The 19,591-nt window shown below is 39.3% G+C and overlaps 2 protein-coding genes across 2 annotated transcripts; both read left to right on the top strand.

The window, feature by feature from the left end:
- The first annotated feature begins 417 nt into the window (after positions 1 to 417).
- LOC135472224 (alpha-L-fucosidase-like) lies at positions 418 to 7,781 on the top strand. Its single transcript, XM_064751619.1, has 8 exons — positions 418 to 773; positions 1,508 to 1,614; positions 2,970 to 3,100; positions 4,457 to 4,590; positions 5,648 to 5,745; positions 6,599 to 6,731; positions 7,104 to 7,274; positions 7,532 to 7,781. Exons 1-8 carry the CDS (start codon positions 418 to 420, stop codon positions 7,779 to 7,781), a joined length of 1,380 nt encoding a protein of 459 aa, XP_064607689.1.
- Positions 7,782 to 10,796: 3,015 nt separating this feature from the next.
- Positions 10,797 to 17,100, top strand: LOC135473321 (alpha-L-fucosidase-like). The gene is made up of 8 exons (XM_064753170.1): positions 10,797 to 11,158; positions 11,695 to 11,801; positions 12,339 to 12,469; positions 13,592 to 13,725; positions 14,139 to 14,236; positions 15,576 to 15,708; positions 16,209 to 16,379; positions 16,845 to 17,100. The coding sequence occupies exons 1-8, from the start codon at positions 10,797 to 10,799 to the stop codon at positions 17,098 to 17,100; spliced, it is 1,392 nt and encodes a 463-aa protein (XP_064609240.1).
- Positions 17,101 to 19,591: the final 2,491 nt, after the last annotated feature.

The following is a 19,591-nucleotide window of genomic DNA, read 5'->3' on the forward strand; positions in this document are numbered from 1 at the left end:
CCAAAATGACGAAAGAGAAGAACGAATGGGCGAGACGAAGGTACAAAAGTGCGAGGTGGCAAAACCTCGGTGTTTAGCACTTTTGTACTTTTGTTTCGTCCTTTAGTAGTTTTGCCTCGCACTTTCATTAAGGTGCATTATTGGCTTATTACAAATCTCACGAAATAATGGATGAAAAGCAGACGGTGCACCTATCAACGAGCTTTTGCTGTTTTAGCTTTCGTTGTTTCATCCTTTCGCAGTTGTTTTGTCTAAATAAACAGTAGAAAGTACGAAAGCACGGAAGGCCCCTATCGGCTTCCATAGCCTTCAGATAGTCTAACAATGTACAAAACTACTCCATATTTTAGGCTGTATAAGCTCAATAGCACAGCGGCAACGTTTGACTTGTAGACAGTGTCAGGTATGGTTAAAATAATGAATCGGTTTCTTTTCATATCGTCTGTTTTATATGTCTTATGTATATTAAGGACAACAGCTGTTAAATATGAAGCAAACTGGGCATCGCTAGACTCCCGACCCTTACCCAGCTGGTACGATGAGGTGAAAATCGGCATTTTCATCCACTGGGGCGTGTTTTCGGTGCCTAGTTTCGGCAGAGGATCGGAATGGTTCTGGTGGTCCTGGAAAGGCGCGAACTCTTCGGCGTACCAAGAGTTCGTTGAAAAAAATTTTCCGCCTGGTTTCACTTACGCCGACTTTGCGCCTATGTACAAGGCAGAGTTTTACGATCCAGATCAGTGGGCGGACATCTTCGAGGCGTCCGGGGCCAAGTGAGTTTACAAGAGATTCGATCTCTGTTTTCTTTGTCGTTTGACTTCTGTTGTTGTTGTGTTTGAAATGTGACAGATATGTCATGAATATCTCGGCCCCCGGCTTAGTATCTTGAACCCAGAGTTAATAATCCATTGATAATGAGTGTTACCTCAAAAGCGCGAAGCAAAACGTAATCCGATTGGCTTGTTATCTCGGGGCCCGAGATCTTTTTCTAGGCGTTTTTCTCTCTTTTGAGGGGAACTGGAGGTGCACCGACCACAAAAGAAAAATACTGCCTACAAATGTTCTTTATTGTATTTTTCCAATCTACAAAAAAATTTCAAACTATAATTTGTTGTTTTTTTAAAGTACAACGTGCTGTATTTTTAAAGCACAATGTGTTGTATTTCCAATCTACAATGTGTTGTCTTTCTTAACTACAATGTGCTGTATTTCCAATCTACAATATGTTGTCTTTCTTAGCTACAATGTGTTGTATTTCCAATCTACAATGTGTTGTCTTTCTAATCTACAACTGCTGTATTTCCAATGTACAATGTGTTGTTTGACAGTGAACTCGTTGTTTCATTATCAATCAGCAATCTGTTATTGTGTTAAGCAAAAGCCCAATCACTAAATACAATCTGTTACATTGTTGTATCTAGCAACAGCGGAGAATCTCTCTACCAGATGTAATACAGTTGCGTTTTATGTACACATAGTATTAAATTACCTGATTTGTTCATAACAGGTACGTTGTGCTAACCGCCAAGCACCACGAAGGCTTCACTAATTGGCCTTCCAAGAACTCGTGGAACTGGAACTCTGGAGACACGGGACCCCATCGAGATCTCGTCGGTAAAAACCCACAGGGCTTGAACCAGCTAACGGCCTTTCTATTCGTTTGAAAGGCAACGACCTTCAAAACGAAACTGGAATACCATTGTCCAAATCCTAGAAAGCTCTGTTTCCATTTTAACCCTCTGTCCAAATTGGTCTAGGACTATATTGCGCCAGGGGTTGGCGTGCACCCGCCCGTCTTTCAGTCCCACTGTCCATTCCCTTTCTATAACGTTTGTATTTAGATTTACCGAACTTATACCATGTGTACATATATGCCTGACATTAGAAAGACTCGCAATCAGGATCTGTGGTCAATTTTCTTCAAGGTCGATGGAGTCATTTATGTTTTGTTTTGCGACAATCTTGTAAACTAAGAATCTCTTGAATTCTGTAAGCACTTTTCAACAAACTTGTATACTCTGTGTTTACCTAGTTATGTAGAAAATCCTCATTGTTTTTCATTGACCAGCACGCTCGTACTGTCGTTGAAGATCGCTTTTATTCCTCCAAGCTATTTTATTTATTCTTTTAATCGGAGTTTTACGCCGTACTAAAGGATATTTCGCTCGGTCAGCATTATGGTGGAAGGAAAACAGGCAGAGCTCGAGGGAAGCCCACGACCATCCGCAGGTTGCTGACAAATCTTCTCACCTACGATCGGAGAGGAAGTCAGCTTGAGGCGGAGTCTTCATTCACAGCGATCGCATTAGTTAGAGGCTCCTGGGTCATTGTACAGCAAGTTATGCTGCATATCTGTTCGTCGCAGGTCGTTCACCCCCATCTCCATCGCATAAGTGAACAAGAAATCAGTTGAACACAACATACCCCCCCCCCTCCCCCCCAACAAATGCGTTTGCTTGAAATGTATAAAAGAATACCACCAGCACTGTGGTGAGGATAACCCTGAGGTGAATCTTCATGGGTGTTGGGGTATGCCGTTACATTGACAACCACGCAAGTGGACAAATGTGTCCACCACAGTTGAAAACTTTATACGGAACACAGTTGGAGTTGTATCCAATACGAACGCATTGCCATTATCTACCAAAAATATTCATGGGTTAAAAAAAAAATAAAACACTGATTTGATGGGCTACGATATCAGCCAGGAAAGTGAACCTCAAACCAGTATTTAAACCAAAAAGAGTTGTATCCCGAACACGAAATCATTTCTATTTATATAGTATATATAAGGAAAACACCTACCCGGTAACCATGACAACCGCGGAAATGATCAATCAGTCAATCAGATAATCAAATGTTGTCGCTTGTGGAAACATGTAATAGCTGATGTGGGAAACCTAGATAGTGTTTACCTTTACAACCCAAACGGATTAATAATGCTAATATATACGGCTGATTTATCACAGCTGACCTCGCTGCCGCAATCCGTAAGAAGCCAGACATCCATTTTGGGCTGTATCACTCTATGTTTGAATGGTTCAACCCTGTGTACTTACAAGACAAAGCCAACAACTTCCAGACTAATGAATTTGTTGAGGTAAGTCTGAACCGCTTTGAATGCAGGTCATACTGTTATCGCTATATAAATGTGTGTGTGAACTAATCATATGCAGTCGTTAAACACCCCGTGAGTTCAGGGTTACCTGAACTAGAGACTTGAAAAGGAGAAAACATCCGAGTCACATGTCAGCCATGTCAACTCATTGGTAGTCTTTTCAGAATGACGCAAAAAATGAGCCGCTTGTTTTCACATGGCTCACATTTTCAGCTCATTGGACTCCTTGATACAATATTCCATTATTTGCTTAGATTAATTTGAATTGCACATTTAAATTGCTTAAATGAGTAATTTTACCCACTTTTCCACTTCTCAGTACTGTAACAAAGAACACAATGTCGATAAATTTATACACGCTAATGACAAAGCAACTTAGCTAATTTTGGTCAAGTCTCCGCCAAACGGCACCTCTATTATGATGCTCGAAAGACAAATCAATGAACCCAAAAACTGTCATTGGAACCTTTATACCACACCAATCTGATATTAGACTTAGTCCGGGAATCAAGATGGGGCTCAGTGAATGGACCTATATAGTGCTCTATCCCTAGTCACGAGAAACAAATCTTTCATCACCAATTTGAATTATATACTTTGATAATAGTGTTCCCGTCGAATGTTGCTCCAGTTTTATATATGCCAATTGAATGAAATTGACCATATCAAAGATTATCTGAATACATCAAGTTCAATTTCAGATACTATCACAAAATGCTCTACTTCAATGTGGCTAGACTAACACTGTTACTAGATCAATCAGTGGAGGCCAATATCACGCGGTATACAGAATTTCATTAAAACACCATTGTGCTTCCTATCAATCATTCTTTATGATTTAATTAATCAAGAATTTTTCAAGTTTTAAATTGTGTTCTGTAAATTTTCTTACCAAAACTTTGTGATCATTTCGAACATTATTTTACAATGCGATAAAAGTTTCCCAATAAATTCCAGGCATCTCTGAAAGTTTAGCACGTAAATATGCGGCCAAGGTGTCAGAAAATATGCCTTAGAAAATAATAAAATTTTGGGAAAAGATTTAATATTTGTAATAGTATTACTTTAATTAAAAAATGTCATTTTTGTTTTTTAAAGCCTGTTCACTGTTGGTTAATCGTCAAGGCTAGCAATATCGTGGAACAAAAACATATATTAAACTCTTTTTTGAAACATTGAGACCTGTGGGAATAAGAATGTAGCATGGAAGCCGTATAGGGCCACATTAGCAAATTGGAGCTACCTCGATGCTAGCAACACCCACACTAATATGCCTTCAAGTGATAATGGTCGCTGGCTAATCACAAACTATTCAACTGTTTTTGTTGTGTGTTCTAGACCAAGACTATGCCGGAGCTATACGATATCGTCTACAGATACAAACCAGAAGTGATATATTCGGATGGCGACTGGGAGGCACCGGATACTTATTGGAACTCAACCGGGTTTTTAGCCTGGCTCTATAACGATAGGTAAACACTTGGTTACTTTGTTCCACTGGATCGAACGTTTAGACACACTCTGTCTATCCGACTGTGTGTCTGTCAGCAACTTTACGGGAAGGTATAGACGCATTGAGATGAAATTTTGCTGGCCAAGGACTGATGCATTGAATTTAGGCGGCGAGCTGGATTTGCTTTCGGATGACGGAATGATTTGTTCGATAGACACGCATACAGGATGTTGTCCCTCCTGTGTGTATGGTGACTTTGGACATATAGCTGTGGTTTTGTACTCTCTAACTTGTAGCTTATTCATTTATTTATTTGACTGATGTTTACGGACAAATTCCATTTATAGGACCACGCTCAGGTTTATGGAGAGCCCGGAGAAAACCATTGTTAAGTGTATAACAAACCTTCTGACTTGAGCTGGATTCAAACAGCTCGATATGGCCATTCGGCTGCATCGAGAAGGTGGCTTATTCAAATGAATTCAAATGTGTGGTTACGCTAACATTCCATACACTATTCCGTCGGGTTCATCGTGATGTCATCGCGATACAGCCTGGAATACCAAAACAGATTCAAAGTGTTGGCACTTATATATGCTCAGTATATGATTCAAATATAACCACCTAGTAGAAGATCCTTTATCTTTCAAACAGTCTTATATGTCGTTCATATGTAATATATATGAATACATGGAGGTTCGTATATACAGCATCGCCCGTACAATTCTTCACCGTCCCGATCAGTGAGCTCATGGTCTCGAATCCAAGCTTCCTCTGACTTGGATAAGTTATTGAATCATCTAAGACGTTGCTCTTGGGCTCCCCTAGAATCTAACCCTTCGGTTTGGCAGCAGCTTTAAATCTTGTGGTTTGACAGGTAGCTGTCGAAGGGCGGTGTTTTTCCGTGGCCCTGACTGGTTTCCTTCATGCAGAGTGCTGGAATGGACCAATCAGATAAATAGCATAATATATAGGTGGTATATAGATAGAATTAGATTGTCCATATATAGTTGTAAGGTGACACAATTAATGTTTGTTCATAACGTGATGTTGCAACTGTTTATGTCTTCTTGCAGCCCAGTAAAGGACACGGTGGTTGTAAATGACCGATGGGGGAACGGCACATCATGTCGTCATGGAGGTTACTTCGACTGTACAGATAGATATTCTCCAGGTAGATCAGAAAACCCTATCTTGAATATTTTGTAAAGAATTTAAAATTAAATTTAAATGTTTTTCAGAATAGCTTTAGACCCCAAGTAGGTAAAATATTAATGAGAACACGTAATGAGTTATACATACCGGATATTAGGACTTTGTTCGTAAACTGTACAATAAATGTTGCATGTGTGTGATATTTAATGAAATAAACGCTGCATTAATTGTGACCGAGTGTTTAGCGTGGTAGCGCAGAACAATTATCATGGGCCGACTTCATCAAACTAAATCGTTCTTAGTCTAGCTCATGCTGGCTTTGTCACGGATCGTATATGGGAAGGCCTCCAGCAACTTGAGGATGGCCATGAATTTCTGCAAGATCTTCATAATGCATTAACATGCGATGTAAAACACCAGACAAATAAGTAAATAAATTTAACGATCTCAGCCAAAGAACCAAGCAATTGCACATTGCGTCATTTTGCCTACTGTTGCATTAAAAAGTTTTCTTCATGACATGTGACATGCATATTAACTGATGAACTTAAATACTCGTATATCTCGTTATCCCCTTTAAGGAAACGGTTCAAAGATATCCAGTGTTTTGCTCTTTCCAGTACTGTAGGGTACTCTTTTATGTGTATCAATACAGTACTGCAGCGTTACAGCAATGAATAATGATTTTACTACGATACGAGTCCAAGAGCCATTCTCTCTAACTATACTAATGGAACTAACTTATAAAAGGTATTTAATAACTAATCACTTCCATAGCAATAACCAATTCATTTGTTTATTTTCACCCTGGAAAGTGTTTTATCGCATAGTAATATAATCGTTTTCGTGTTTGATGATTCCATTTTTCTTAGGTGTGCTTCAGTCCCATAAGTGGGAAAACGCAATGACGATTGACAAGACGTCGTGGGGTTTCAGGAGAGACAATTTCCTCTCTGACTACTTCAGCATGGACGACTTAACTCAGCTTTTGGCCGAGACCGTCAGGTAAGTCAGCATAGGCGTGATGTCATGGGGAATGTAATTATGTCGTATACGTTCAACACAGGAGGAAGACAATAGAGAACTAATAGAACAGAGTAGAATACCAGTATCCGGATGATATATGTAAACATTTATCTTAAATTTAAATTAATGCTTATGTTGACCTTCGCTATAATCGCTTCCTGAAAAACTGATTCATAGTGAATCGTCTGGCTGAGATAGGAGTTCTTTGACTGAAAACGTACTTCCTGAAGTTCTTATCACTGCAAATCGACTTTTCTATTTTGATTGTGGTGGTAACTTTCTGTTTCAGCTGTGTTGGTAACTTTTGCTTTCTGTTTCAGCTGTACTGGTAACTTTTACTTTCTATTTTAGTTGTGGCGGTAACTTGCTGATGAACGTCGGCCCCACGCATGACGGTCGTATTGTTCCCGTCTTTGAGGAGCGACTCCGGGACATGGGAGCCTGGTTAAAGGTCAACGGCGAGGCGATCTATGGCACAAAACCCTGGAGACATCAGAACGACTCTGTGACTCCGGGAGTCTGGTAAGGCTATACTAAAATGAGCAAATCCATTCAGATGAAAAGTTCGCAAGATAAATTGAGTTCTAATGATATATTAACGTAGACAACACTTTTAGGTAACAATTTTAGTTTTTGTTACTTCCAGTCATGGTCCAGCTAATGTCCTTTTGGTTTCAAAGAGCAGAGGAAATGGTCGTATGAACGTATTGCCTGAAGGTGTTTTAGTTGTGGAGTGTTCCCCTACTCACTGACTTTTATAATCTGTGTGTATTGTACAGGTACACATCCAAGAATGACGTCACACAAACCTTTGTCTACGCCATCTTCCTGGATTGGCCAGAGAAGGATTCTCTTTTCTTACAAGATGTCGCTCCAAACACTCAAACCAGAGTCACCTTGCTGGGATATGACGGAGAGTTTGATTGGCAGCCAGGAACTTCAGGGGGGATAACTGTTGAGATCCCGCCTATTCCAGCTAATAGGATGCCGTGTAAATGGGCATGGACATTAAAGTTCCAGAATCTTTAATGTACAGAGGATTGCGTGCAGATGTCAAGACGGGCAACGCCAAAATGACAAATGGCTTTATTCAAATCTTGTTTGCTTTAGGCATCCTTTTCATCATTTTCCCTCTGTGTCTGCGTAGACACAGAAGACGTTTGAAATAAAGAAATTTCAAAGCCAACAACATTGTAGTGCTGCCTAACTAGATCACCACACGCCATATATGAATTCTCACTCTGTGACCAGCAGTTTACTCATTCCATTATTCTGAGCACTAGAAAAAAACTTACGGTTTAGCAGAGTCCGAGTTGACCGACCGGTAGTTTACTCATTCCATTATTCTGAGCACTAGAAAAAAACTTACGGTTTAGCAGAGTCCGAGTTGACCGACCGGTAGTTTACTCATTCCATTATTCTGAGCACTAGAAAAAAACTTACGGTTTAGCAGAGTCCGAGTTGACCGACCGGTAGTTTACTCATTCCATTATTCTGAGCACTAGAAAAAAACTTACGGTTTAGCAGAGTCCGAGTTGACCGACCGGTAGTTTACTCATTCCATTATTCTGAGCACTAGAAAAAAACTTACGGTTTAGCAGAGTCCGAGTTGAACCTTCAAAACCCTTATATGAGAAGAACACTCAAACCATTCGTTCATCGCATTATGAGGCTATACTAAATTTGGTGCTCGTCCCTCTATACGTATACACTGACATCCGTTTTCTAGCATGTATGTCTTCCCATAAGTAAATGTGAGCTACTTGATGTGAGTAAAATATTCTTGAGTATGGCGTAAAATGTGAACGACTACAACATAGTGAGTAATAACTACATGTAAAACAGAGACAACAAGGTGATAATTGGCACACGGTCACATGTAATCAGTGAAATTCGACCTATAGTCAGTTTACTTAAGATTCGGTTTCTTTTTTTCTAACTGGTTCTAACTGGTAAATCTTTAAATACCTCAGCAAAGAAGTCAGACGTCTGGAATTGGTAAGAAATACGCATTGGTGTTAATAACAGTGTACTTGACGTCAATGATCTGAAGTTACTCAAAATGCGGTGATGTCGTAGGCTATAACAATAACAAATTCAAAACACATCAAAGAACCAAATAAATAAGTTTTACATAAGATACATATATAGCTGCCTTGTAATTTTGACGCATTTAATTAGATGCTAATGAATATTCATGATTCAGGGTTCTAAACAAAGTTTTGCCTTGCTGTACTAAAGTGAGGTTCCATTCCATGGTTTCACACACATCCACAGTTAATCATTGTATGTTTGTTTACTTCTTGTTTAACGTTACTTTTTCGATTACTTCATAGGACTTTGTAGTTGATGACAGCTTATGCTATACCACTCAGTTCATAGTTGACTTATAACCAACCTGTCACCAACTGGTATATGGTTTGGTGGAAATTTGCCTAGCCGCTCATCAATGCGACCGCTGTGAGTTCAAGTCCAGCTCATGCTGCTGGAAGGGTTTCCAGTAACCTGCGGATGGTCGTGGGTTTCTCCTGAGCCGTGCCTAGTTTCCTCCCACCATAATGCTGCATGTCCGCCTGAGTGAAATATCTTTGAGTATGGCGTAAAACACCGATCAAATAAATAAATAAAAGAGTACGATAAAAGAAAACAACGAGCTGCAGATATTTATATTAGCTTTATATTTAATTGGTTTTCGGTTGTTTGTAAATGATATACAAATTCAACAGAGTGAGCACTGGGGCTTGTTACATTGTACTCACCATCTTTTTATACCGACACAACTAAGAGACAATCGATAGATTATCAGCATTGTCTGACTAACTACGGATTATAGATTCACAGTTTGCTTTAGTTGTAACTCCCCCTCCCCACTGCCGTACCTACAATGGCCCAGGAGCCTATCAGCATTACGATCGCTGCGCGTTCAATTCCAACTCCTGCTCCGGTCGTGTGAGCAAAGGTCTGCCAGCATCCTGCAAATGACCGTGGGTTTTGCCCGGGCTCTGCCCGTTTTTTTACCAGTTATGCTGGCCACGTCACGAATTATTCCAAAAATGCTCACAAATCACATTTTAGTGATAAATTTTATGGAGTTCATACACTTAGCGAGATGACACAGCAAAATATTGACGAAACCTAGTTTCCATGGATTTTACCGCTGGTCTGAATCCTATATCATCCATTCAGGGCAGGAGAAAACCGAGCAGAGCTTGCATGGAGGAAAATTTTGATCCTGTTAATATCACAAACTGCAAATTTGGTGGCAAAGAAAAACTGTATACACATAGAGCCAATGATACTGTTCTTTATTGAGGTCAGTCATTCGCCCATTTTATTGATTTATTTATTTATTTCCATTGGTGTTTCACGCCATAAGAATATTTCACCTGTACCACGGTGGCCAGAAATACGGTGGAAGGAAACCGGACAAAGCCTTGGGAAACCATTCCCAGGTTGCTGGAAGACATTCCCACGTAGAGGGAGCCAGCATGACAGATTCATGACATAGGTAACTCTACATACTGAGGTGTTAGACCCATGGGTTACTCTTTAGAGCCATGTGTTTGTTGTGGTTGTTATTTTTGGTTTCACTTTAAAACGACAACAACAGTTGTAACAAGCAATTTTCAAGCAAATTTCAAGCAATCTTGAAATACTAGGCTACTATGTCTTCTTTCTTTATTAAGGAATGTTTTTACTACCAAATTCTTATTTATTTATTTATTTATTTGATTGGTGTTGTACGCCGTTCTCAAGAATATTTCCCTTATACGACCTTCCCACGTACCAAATTGAATGTAAAGATTTATGGCAATATTAGGTCGTTCATTCAACTTATTCAACGTAATTCAAAATGGCGTCACCTTCGACCGAGATCGTGTATCGCGTGTGAAATCACTCTCTGAGAATGTGTGCCGAATAACAAAGCGCTTCGTGTGTCTCCGTATGACCTCGCCAAATACCTCCGCCGGCTGCCTGCGCATAAACTACACACGGCTCAACACTTTTGTCCATATCAGTCGCTCTTGACCGAGCTGAGAAGCAATGGTTAAAGTACAAGTCCTTTTCGCTAGCATCCCTATAGCCATCGGCTTCCTGTACATCTCAGGGGCAACGACCGTTAAATACGAATCTAACTGGGCGTCATTAGATTCCCGCCCCTTACCCACCTGGTTTGATGAGGTGAAATTTGGGGTTTTTATCTGCTGGGGAATTTACTCCGTGCCGAGTTATGGGTCAGAGTGGTTCTGGTGGTACTGGAAGGGAGTTAAATCACCAGCGTTCCAACAGTTTATGGAGAAGAATTATCCACCAGGCTTCACCTACGCAGATTTCGCTCCTCTCCTCAAGGCTGAGTTATTTGATCCAGATCAGTGGGCTGACATAATTGAGGCGTCTGGTGCCAAGTGAGTGAAAAACAAGGATTTAATGGAAAATCTTAGATAGTATCATGGGCTATCTGCTTAACAAAATTGAGGTGAAGTGTACAAAAATGTATAGGCCAAATCGACAGATGGAATGAATGAATGAATGCTTGAAGTTTAGCGTCGTACTTTTTTTTCAGTCATGTGACGACGAGGAGTCATGAGTTGTGTGTACATATATTCCGTGTCTTCCATGACGACAGTGTTCTGCCATCAAGGAGGAATCAAGCTTGCCTGAGACACCAGACATGACACCCTACAAATTCACATTATATTGACACCAGGCCAACCAATCTCGTTACCTTGCTCTAATCTATCCGTGCTGACAAGCAACAAGTACCATTTTTAAAGTCTTTGGTTTGTCCCAATCCGGCAGAAAACTCTCTCGTTCTCATTATGTGTATCTTTTCACTCCTTCGTTGTAACTTATACACAAGCTAACTTAAATTATATCCTGAAAATTTATCTATTCATGTTCTTTGGTTAAGACTAATTGAAGTGTTCATGTTTGGTTTCAGATATGTGGTAATAACCGCCAAACACCATGGGGGGTTCACTTTGTGGCCATCTGAGAATTCATGGAACTGGAATTCTGGGGATACCGGCCCTCATCGAGACCTTGTCGGTCAGGAAGTATTCTTCTAATCTGTACCCAAGCACCAATCCCCATCGTATCCAACAAAACGTCTCTGACAAACGCTCATTTCTTTACTTTTTACTAAAACCTTTTTCTAATGAATTCTCTGTGATGAGTTCCTCTTACCTCTTTTGCATCTATCTTCAGAATTCTGCTGGTAAAGCCTCATTTCCTCACACATTAAACAACACGTTGATCATTTCTTCACCTTTCTTCCACCAATCATTTCTTCACCTTTATTCCACCAATCTTTTCTTCACCTTTATTCCACTGTCATTTCCACCCAAGTGCATAATCTTGCTGACAAAGCGTCATCCACTTTTACTTATATCTCTTCTCACCAATACCACAATTCTTACTACCAAGTGGCATAATATCCCAACCCCAGAGGATTTCATAGAATTTTATCAAAATCTCAAACCCAAAGTATCAGTTAAACTTGATATGTGTTTTGATATATTTTGTTTGACATATTATTAATGCTGCCTATGAACAGTGTTGAATGACTGTCTATTTTACGTACAGGTGATCTTGCCACCGCCATTCGTAGAAAGCCTGGCATACATTATGGTGTGTATCACTCCATGTTTGAATGGTTCAACCCGCTGTACCTTCAAGACAAAGCCAACAACTTCACAACTAATGAGTTTGTTAAGGTGGGTAGTTTAGTAACTACTTTTGTGGGAAAGTGGGCAGTACCGGAGAAATCATTGCCCTTCGTCAAGTGTGCCAGACAAACCTCTTGCTGCATATTCAGCCATTGCTAAATTTGACGTCACCGAGAACTGTAAGAGCACCACCATTACTTCATGAAATATTTCATACTAGACATATATTTTATCCCTAGATGTAGAACATGTCAAATTGATTGACCCCATTTATGGTGACCTGGCCAAAAAGTCATTAAACACTTGTATTGTCTGGTTTATCTATAAAGAGATAAAACATTGTCTATGTTCATGTCGCGTTATCAGTAAAAACCTGTTTCAGCAGAGAAATACAAGCCTGACACATCAACTTTTAGCTTACGCTGCATATTTCGTCAAGTTATTTAAAAATGTCGAGAATGGTTGAAGATAGCTTCCCTCTGATGGTTTATTAAAGTAACGATTCTCTGAGGAGATAAGAGTACGGTTATATAACTATTGGTGAAACCAGCATCATTTTGTCTTGAACACACACAAAACACTTGTGTTGTATGAAAAAAGGCATGTTAATATCAGCGTCAAGTCCGACATTCCTATACCATTCGTAGTCTGTAAAGGGCGTTCCAAGTCGACAATCGCAAGATCCATTTCCACAACAACGTTTAACACTAACTCCCGAAGACAAAGGTATCTAAGAAATTATACAAATAAGAAATAAAGCCGGTAACACACAAGAAAGAAGCGGTCATCAGTTTTCAATGATGCCGGGCAGACAATGAATGTTCCAGGCATGAATTCCATATCAAAGTTCAAATGTTAAGGCATAGGCATGTTTGTGTAGGGATAACACATTTGTGTGCTGAATGAAACAACACATTGTTGTGTTAGATTTCAACAGAAGTGTTTTTTTGAGTGAAGAACATCCTTCCTCGCAGCAATATTTACAGCAATGTCGTTGTTTGCACACTTTCACACCTTGAAGTTGATAAACTTAGGGTTGAACGTCTCTTTAGGCAATGATTGATGTCATTGTTTAAGTCATACCAAGATAACATCACATGTACGTCGCGATGAGTATAGACACCAGGAGGGTAACCTTTTTAGTTGTCATTATTTTTCTTTTCATTTCAGACAAAGACAATGCCGGAGTTGTACGATCTGGTCAACAGATACAAACCGGAAGTGATTTATTCCGATGGCGACTGGGAGGCACCGGATACTTACTGGAACTCAACCGGGTTTTTAGCCTGGCTCTATAATGACAGGTAGCAACTTGACATCGTGTTTAAGAACCCTTCTGTAATATCAGATATTTGTTGTGGTACCATAAAACGGTTCTATAACAACGGACTTATGCCGAACTTAAGAATATTTTACTTACACGAGCAATATGTAGGTATTTCTAACAAGGATACCGTCATTTAGAACTATGCTTTAGTAACGTGAAAACCAAAAACAGACAATCATGAAATGAAGTTTATAAGCTGGAACAATTATTTTTCATTTCAAAATACAGAACTTCAGATAAACTATCGTTCTCTGGTGATCAGATTGTCGACGCAAATACAGCCTCATGTATGTAGATGTACGTTTCAATGTTTGGGGTTCACAAATTATGTACACAATGTTATATTTACAATCACCTTCTTCTTGGAACCTGCCACACTATATTTTACAGCCCGGTGAAGGATACAGTGGCTGTAAATGACAGGTGGGGGAATGGTACATCCTGTCGACATGGAGGATACTATGACTGTATGGACAGATATTCTCCAGGTAAGATAAACATTATATATTCAAAGCTCAAAAGTAGAACCGAAAACGTGTAAAACTTTGATATTTTAAAGCATACCAAATTAAATGTTGTTTCTGGTTGGAATGTTGTTGTTCATACTTGTGACTTGGTTTCTGGTTAGAGTATTGTTGTTCACACTTGCGACTTCGTTTCTGGTTAGGGTATTGTCATTCATATTGGCAACTTGATTTCTGGTAAGGGTATTGTTGTTCGTACTGGCGAGTTGGTTTCTGGTTAGGGTATTGTTGTTCATACTGGCGACTTGGTTTCTGGTTGGGGTATTTTTGTTTATACGTTCGATGTGGTTTCTGGTTAGGGTATTGTCATTCACACTGACAGCTTGGTTTCTGGTTAGGGTATTGTTGTTCGTACTGGCGAGTTGGTTTCTGGTTGTAATATTTTTGTTCATACTGGCGACCTGATTTCTGGTTAGGGTATTGTCATTCAAGCGGGTAACTTGTTTTCTGGTTAGAGTACTGTTTTTCATACTTGCGACTTGGTTTCTGGTTAGGGTATTGTTGTTCATATTGACGACTTGGTTTCTGGTTAGGGTATTGACGTTCATACTAGCAACTTGGCTTTTTTTAGGATATTGTTTTTCATATTGGTGACCTGGTTTCTGGTTTGAACGCTATTGTTCATATTTGGCGAACAAGTTTCTGGTTTGAATACTGTTGTTTCGACTCGCGACCTGACATCTGATCCACATATCTGATGCGTAAAAACATATAACTGAATGAGTCTTCTTAACGGTGGGAAAAAAACATGAAAATTACATTAAGTTCAGAAGAAAGAGTGCCAAAAGTTAGCTGTAGATCTCGTCTTCATTATTTTTTTTTTCGGTTTTCCTTTAAACAGAAAATGACACTGGAAAATAATTTTTGTATGGTGGATATCTGGGACCACCTCTAGGCATATGTTGTCTTTTACAAACCTTGAACCCAGCGCTTTGTATACAAAGTGTTCAGTACAAGTTGAGCTTTACATTCAAATGTATTTATTACTTGAGTTTTTGTTCAAACCTATAAATCATATGTTAACATCGGTGTACTTGATCCATTGATGATATCAGATGAAAAAACTGATTCCGTTGTCATTGCTGAACCATTGACAAAATCTTTCCCTCACAGTTAATAAAGCTACACTCGCAACGAGTTTACTTTATAACATCACAGTATATAGAAAGCAAATTTAGGTAATTAAGCCCTTTTTAGCAGCCCCAAAAGGTTGGTCTACACTACACCAGTTTATTTGGAACAAGTACTGTTTTGAGTCTTAATGTGCTGGACGTCAACCTAAGTTCTGATTTTCTGTCTACAGGCGTTCTACAATCTCACAAGTGGGAGAATGCCATGACGATTGACCGGAAGTCGTGGGGTTACCGCAGAGAGGCTCCCCTGGCTGATTACCTCAACATGGACCATTTAACACAGCTTATGGCCGAGACGGTCAGGTAAGCAAGTGGAAGAGTAATTCCAAACTGATTGCTCGATTGATTGGTGTGTAACGCTGAGCTGAAGAATATTCACTTATAAGACGGCGGTCAGGTTTATGGGTAAATAAAGCTGCTGTGCCCGGTGTAATCCACCAACCTTCATGATACACTTCCTGCCCCAAAATCCTTGCCCCCCTGACAGCTACAGTGAACCAACACCTTTGTTTTCCGGTCCACGCTGATTGACAATCATCAGTTCCACGCCTTTATTACCGTACCTTTCTGTTCCACCTGTAAATGAGTTTAACTTTCTGCTTCACTTCTTATAGCAACTTTTTTTTATTTGTAATGATAAATTCATTATGATGTCCAGTTACACAGCTCAGAGTAACTTACTTTCTGTTTCCAGTTCTGACCGTAACTAATTGATGGTCATCAGTTACTTTTTTGTTATAATTCTGGAGGTAACTTTTACTTTCTGTCTCAGTTGTGATGGTAACTTTTACTTTCTGTTTCAGTTGTGGAGGTAACTTACTGATGAATATCGGTCCCACGCATGACGGTCGCATTGTTCCCATTTATGAGGAGAGACTCCGAGACATGGGAGCCTGGTTGAAGGTCAATGGGGAAGCGATCTATGGCACAAAGCCCTGGGCACATCAGAACGACTCTGTGACACCGGGAGTGTGGTAAGATTTACTTACTGTATTGGTTCTAAAGTAAGACAGAACATCCAATACTCATTCAGCTCGAATTACAGAACTCCACATCTGCCTGTATTACACACTTAAACCCGACTTTCAAGTTATGCCAAATTATTACAACAAATTAAAATATAATTGAACCCTGTGCCAAGTTGTATTTAATTCTTTCATTTCGTAGTGGGACTCGAACAACAAAATTCCACATTCATTATCGGAAATTCGACAAATCTGTTTACATTACACTTTTTAACAAGAGTTTCCAATAATGTGACATTGTTGCAACAAATTAAATTAGTTCTCATTACTTTCATTTGGTAAAGGCATAGTGTTCTACATATAAGCAATTCATTTTCTAGCTTTTTATATAGAGAAAGAATTCAATACTAGACTCACGACAATTTGAATCTCTATCACATTATTTGGTCAAAAATTACTGCTTGTATATTACAGGTATACGTCCAAGATTGACATCACACAAACCTTTGTCTACGCCATCTTCCTGGAATGGCCAGAGAAGGATTCTCTTTTCTTACAAGATGTCTCTCCTAACTCTCAAACCAGAGTCACCTTGCTGGGATATGACGGAGAGTTTGATTGGCAGCCAGGAACTTCAGGGGGCATAACTGTTGAGATTCCGCCTATTCCTATAAATAGGATGCCGTGTAAATGGGCATGGACATTAAAGTTCCAGAATCTTGTATTGTGATTCTGCTTTAATACATGGTTTCCTAATGAACTTTATTGATCTTTTCGATGTTTTATTTAAATGTACTTTTCCTGTCAATATCTACCAGGTGTCTTTCTCGTCCTCTAATAAACTTCAAAGACTAAATAGATGTTAAAATTTGGCGAATAGGGCGTTTAGGCTGAATCAAAAATAAATATATAAATAAATGAGTAAATGTCACTTGTTTCTGTATTACCCTTTGAGTAGCGAAGTATTGTGCTAGAGGTTTCTTATATAAGTAATCCTACATGACGAGGTGGTTCCTTCTGCGTTGGAGCTTACTACCTCTACCAATAACCCTGGCTACCATAATATAAGTAGTGTAAAGGAGTACGACACAAAGTGCATCGAGTTTAATATTCTGAAAGGATTGTTGTGGGCGCCGTAATACTTAACAATGCTACATCTATATGAAAGACACATATGTTAGGACATGATACCTTACGTGGTTGTCCACCCAGAATACGTTACCGGACAAATACATGGCTATACATCTGTAAAATGTAAAGCCCATCGAATGGGATTATTAAAAATGGTAATTTCGGTACAGATTTGATTAGTATTGGTCACTCTTATGCAGTATAGAAATACATACTTTATTACGGTTCAACACTGTTCAAATTCGGATATATTTCTTTTAAAATAACAATAAGCAGTTTTTTCCAATAGTAAAATGCGTCTTCAGAATTAAAGCTGATTAATCAAATTCCTGGATGTATTCTTGATAGCTATAGTGCTTTCCAAGAAGTAAAATCACGGATAGGTATATGTCGCTAAAGAGATTCTGAATTGAAAATGACACCCATGGAACAAGTACTTGTCAAGTACAAGTATAATATATAAAAACGACACCCATACAACAAGTACTTGTCAAGTACAAGTTTTATTGATGAAAATGACACCCATGGAACAAGTACTTGGCAAGTACAAGTATAATTAATTCATTCATTAATAAGGAAGGGCTTTTCTGCAGTACTCTAACATACATGTACATGTGCTGGAAAGCCCACTTAAACAACATAGTGGCAAACATTACCACTAGCAATTTCACAGATTCAAACAAATTTTGACAGAGACTCCTCTGTTGTAATTGTACTCAAGTTTATTCCACTTATACATCAATAAGATGACTTGAGAAAGGAAGCCTGGGAAACTGTCTGTAAAAGGTTTAGGATTTCCATCAAGAGAAATCTTCCAAACTGGATCTCTTGTCTCTATAAAGTCAATAAGTAATCATCCCTTCTGAATGACGGTCATTTCCCGGCCTCGTCAAGAGTTTGTCTGGACACACAGCTTATCCACTTAGGGGGACAGGTCTTTTGTCTTTCTTTGTTAACCGCCTTCTGAAACAATGAAAGTTCCTCTCGTCATCAATGGCTGGTCTGCCCGCTTGCTCTCCATACATATCCACAAATGCATGTCGATTTTTCACCAACTTCTAAACCAGGGGAAGTTTCCTCGTCGTCAAGGTTATATTGGGTCACACACCCAGCAATCCCATTAACCTGAAAGGAGGATGTTTTGCTGTATTTGTCATCACTGCCTTCAAGCATATCCACTGTGAGTTATGCTCTCCAGTAAAGGGACCTCTCCATTTCTATAGCTACTCTCCATATTCCTGGCTGTGTTTCATTACGGATCACGCTTTATAAATGTAAAGAAGAAAAAGACCTGTAAAGAGAGAGGGTTTACATTTGTAGCATTTGAAGAAAGAAGAGATGAATTTGTAAAGTTTGAACTTTATTTCTAAATGGTATCGTCGCAAGGCGTGGAATGGCAACAGGTCGGATTTCACTGGGTAGATATGACCACTGGCCAACTATCAGACTGTCTACGCTGCTCTGGTTCTACTATTTATGTTTTAATCTTTTATACAGGATTATTCTAACTAATGGAGAACGGCAGCATGGATGAATTCTTGTGGAAGGCGCCCGCTCCAGAAGAAACCTTTGTCCAGCTGCCAGACCGTACTCACAAACGTCTTTACCTAAGTCCGAAGTCAAATCAAAAATATACCTTTCCAAAGTGAACCTTTGCCGTCTTTAAAATCTTACCGATCACCTCTGGATGTAAAAAAAAACGTACTCACCTAGGCAGACAAAACCCGCCGTAGTTACAAACATCCAATCGTATCCAAGTAACGACTGCCTTTGGGATTTCAAAATGGCGCCGGCAACACCTGCTATACTCTAGAAAAAATTGTGCAATGATTATTTCTGGGATCCCTATTTACAGTAATTAGGCAAGAGGCGCTACATAATTGAGAATAATGGTTGTCTTCCTCTCCATAAAGATATTATCAAGGAACTCCAGTGTTTGATGCAAGCCATAATGCCACAGAAATGCATTATATCCATGGCACGAACAGTATCTAATATGTCACCTATCGCAAAGTGAATTTTATATTTGTTTATCCATTTTACTGGTGTGTAACAGCGTTGTCCAGAACTTTTTTCATGAAGGTGGGCAG

Source organism: Liolophura sinensis, chromosome 8, assembly GCF_032854445.1.
Source record: "Liolophura sinensis isolate JHLJ2023 chromosome 8, CUHK_Ljap_v2, whole genome shotgun sequence".
Lineage (NCBI taxonomy): Eukaryota > Metazoa > Mollusca > Polyplacophora > Chitonida > Chitonidae > Liolophura > Liolophura sinensis.

Bases quoted from the DNA above. Each gene is read 5' to 3' on its own strand.
- LOC135472224 (XM_064751619.1), top strand. From the start codon at position 418: ATGAATCGGTTTCTTTTCATATCGTCTGTTTTATATGTCTTATGTATA. The intron at 774-1,507 runs GTGAGTTTACAA...TGTTCATAACAG, and splicing joins TTCGAGGCGTCCGGGGCCAA to GTACGTTGTGCTAACCGCCA. The intron at 1,615-2,969 runs GTAAAAACCCAC...GATTTATCACAG, and splicing joins ACCCCATCGAGATCTCGTCG to CTGACCTCGCTGCCGCAATC.
- LOC135473321 (XM_064753170.1), top strand. From the start codon at position 10,797: ATGGTTAAAGTACAAGTCCTTTTCGCTAGCATCCCTATAGCCATCGGC. The intron at 15,709-16,208 runs GTAAGCAAGTGG...TTTCTGTTTCAG, and splicing joins CTTATGGCCGAGACGGTCAG to TTGTGGAGGTAACTTACTGA. The intron at 16,380-16,844 runs GTAAGATTTACT...TGTATATTACAG, and splicing joins TCTGTGACACCGGGAGTGTG to GTATACGTCCAAGATTGACA.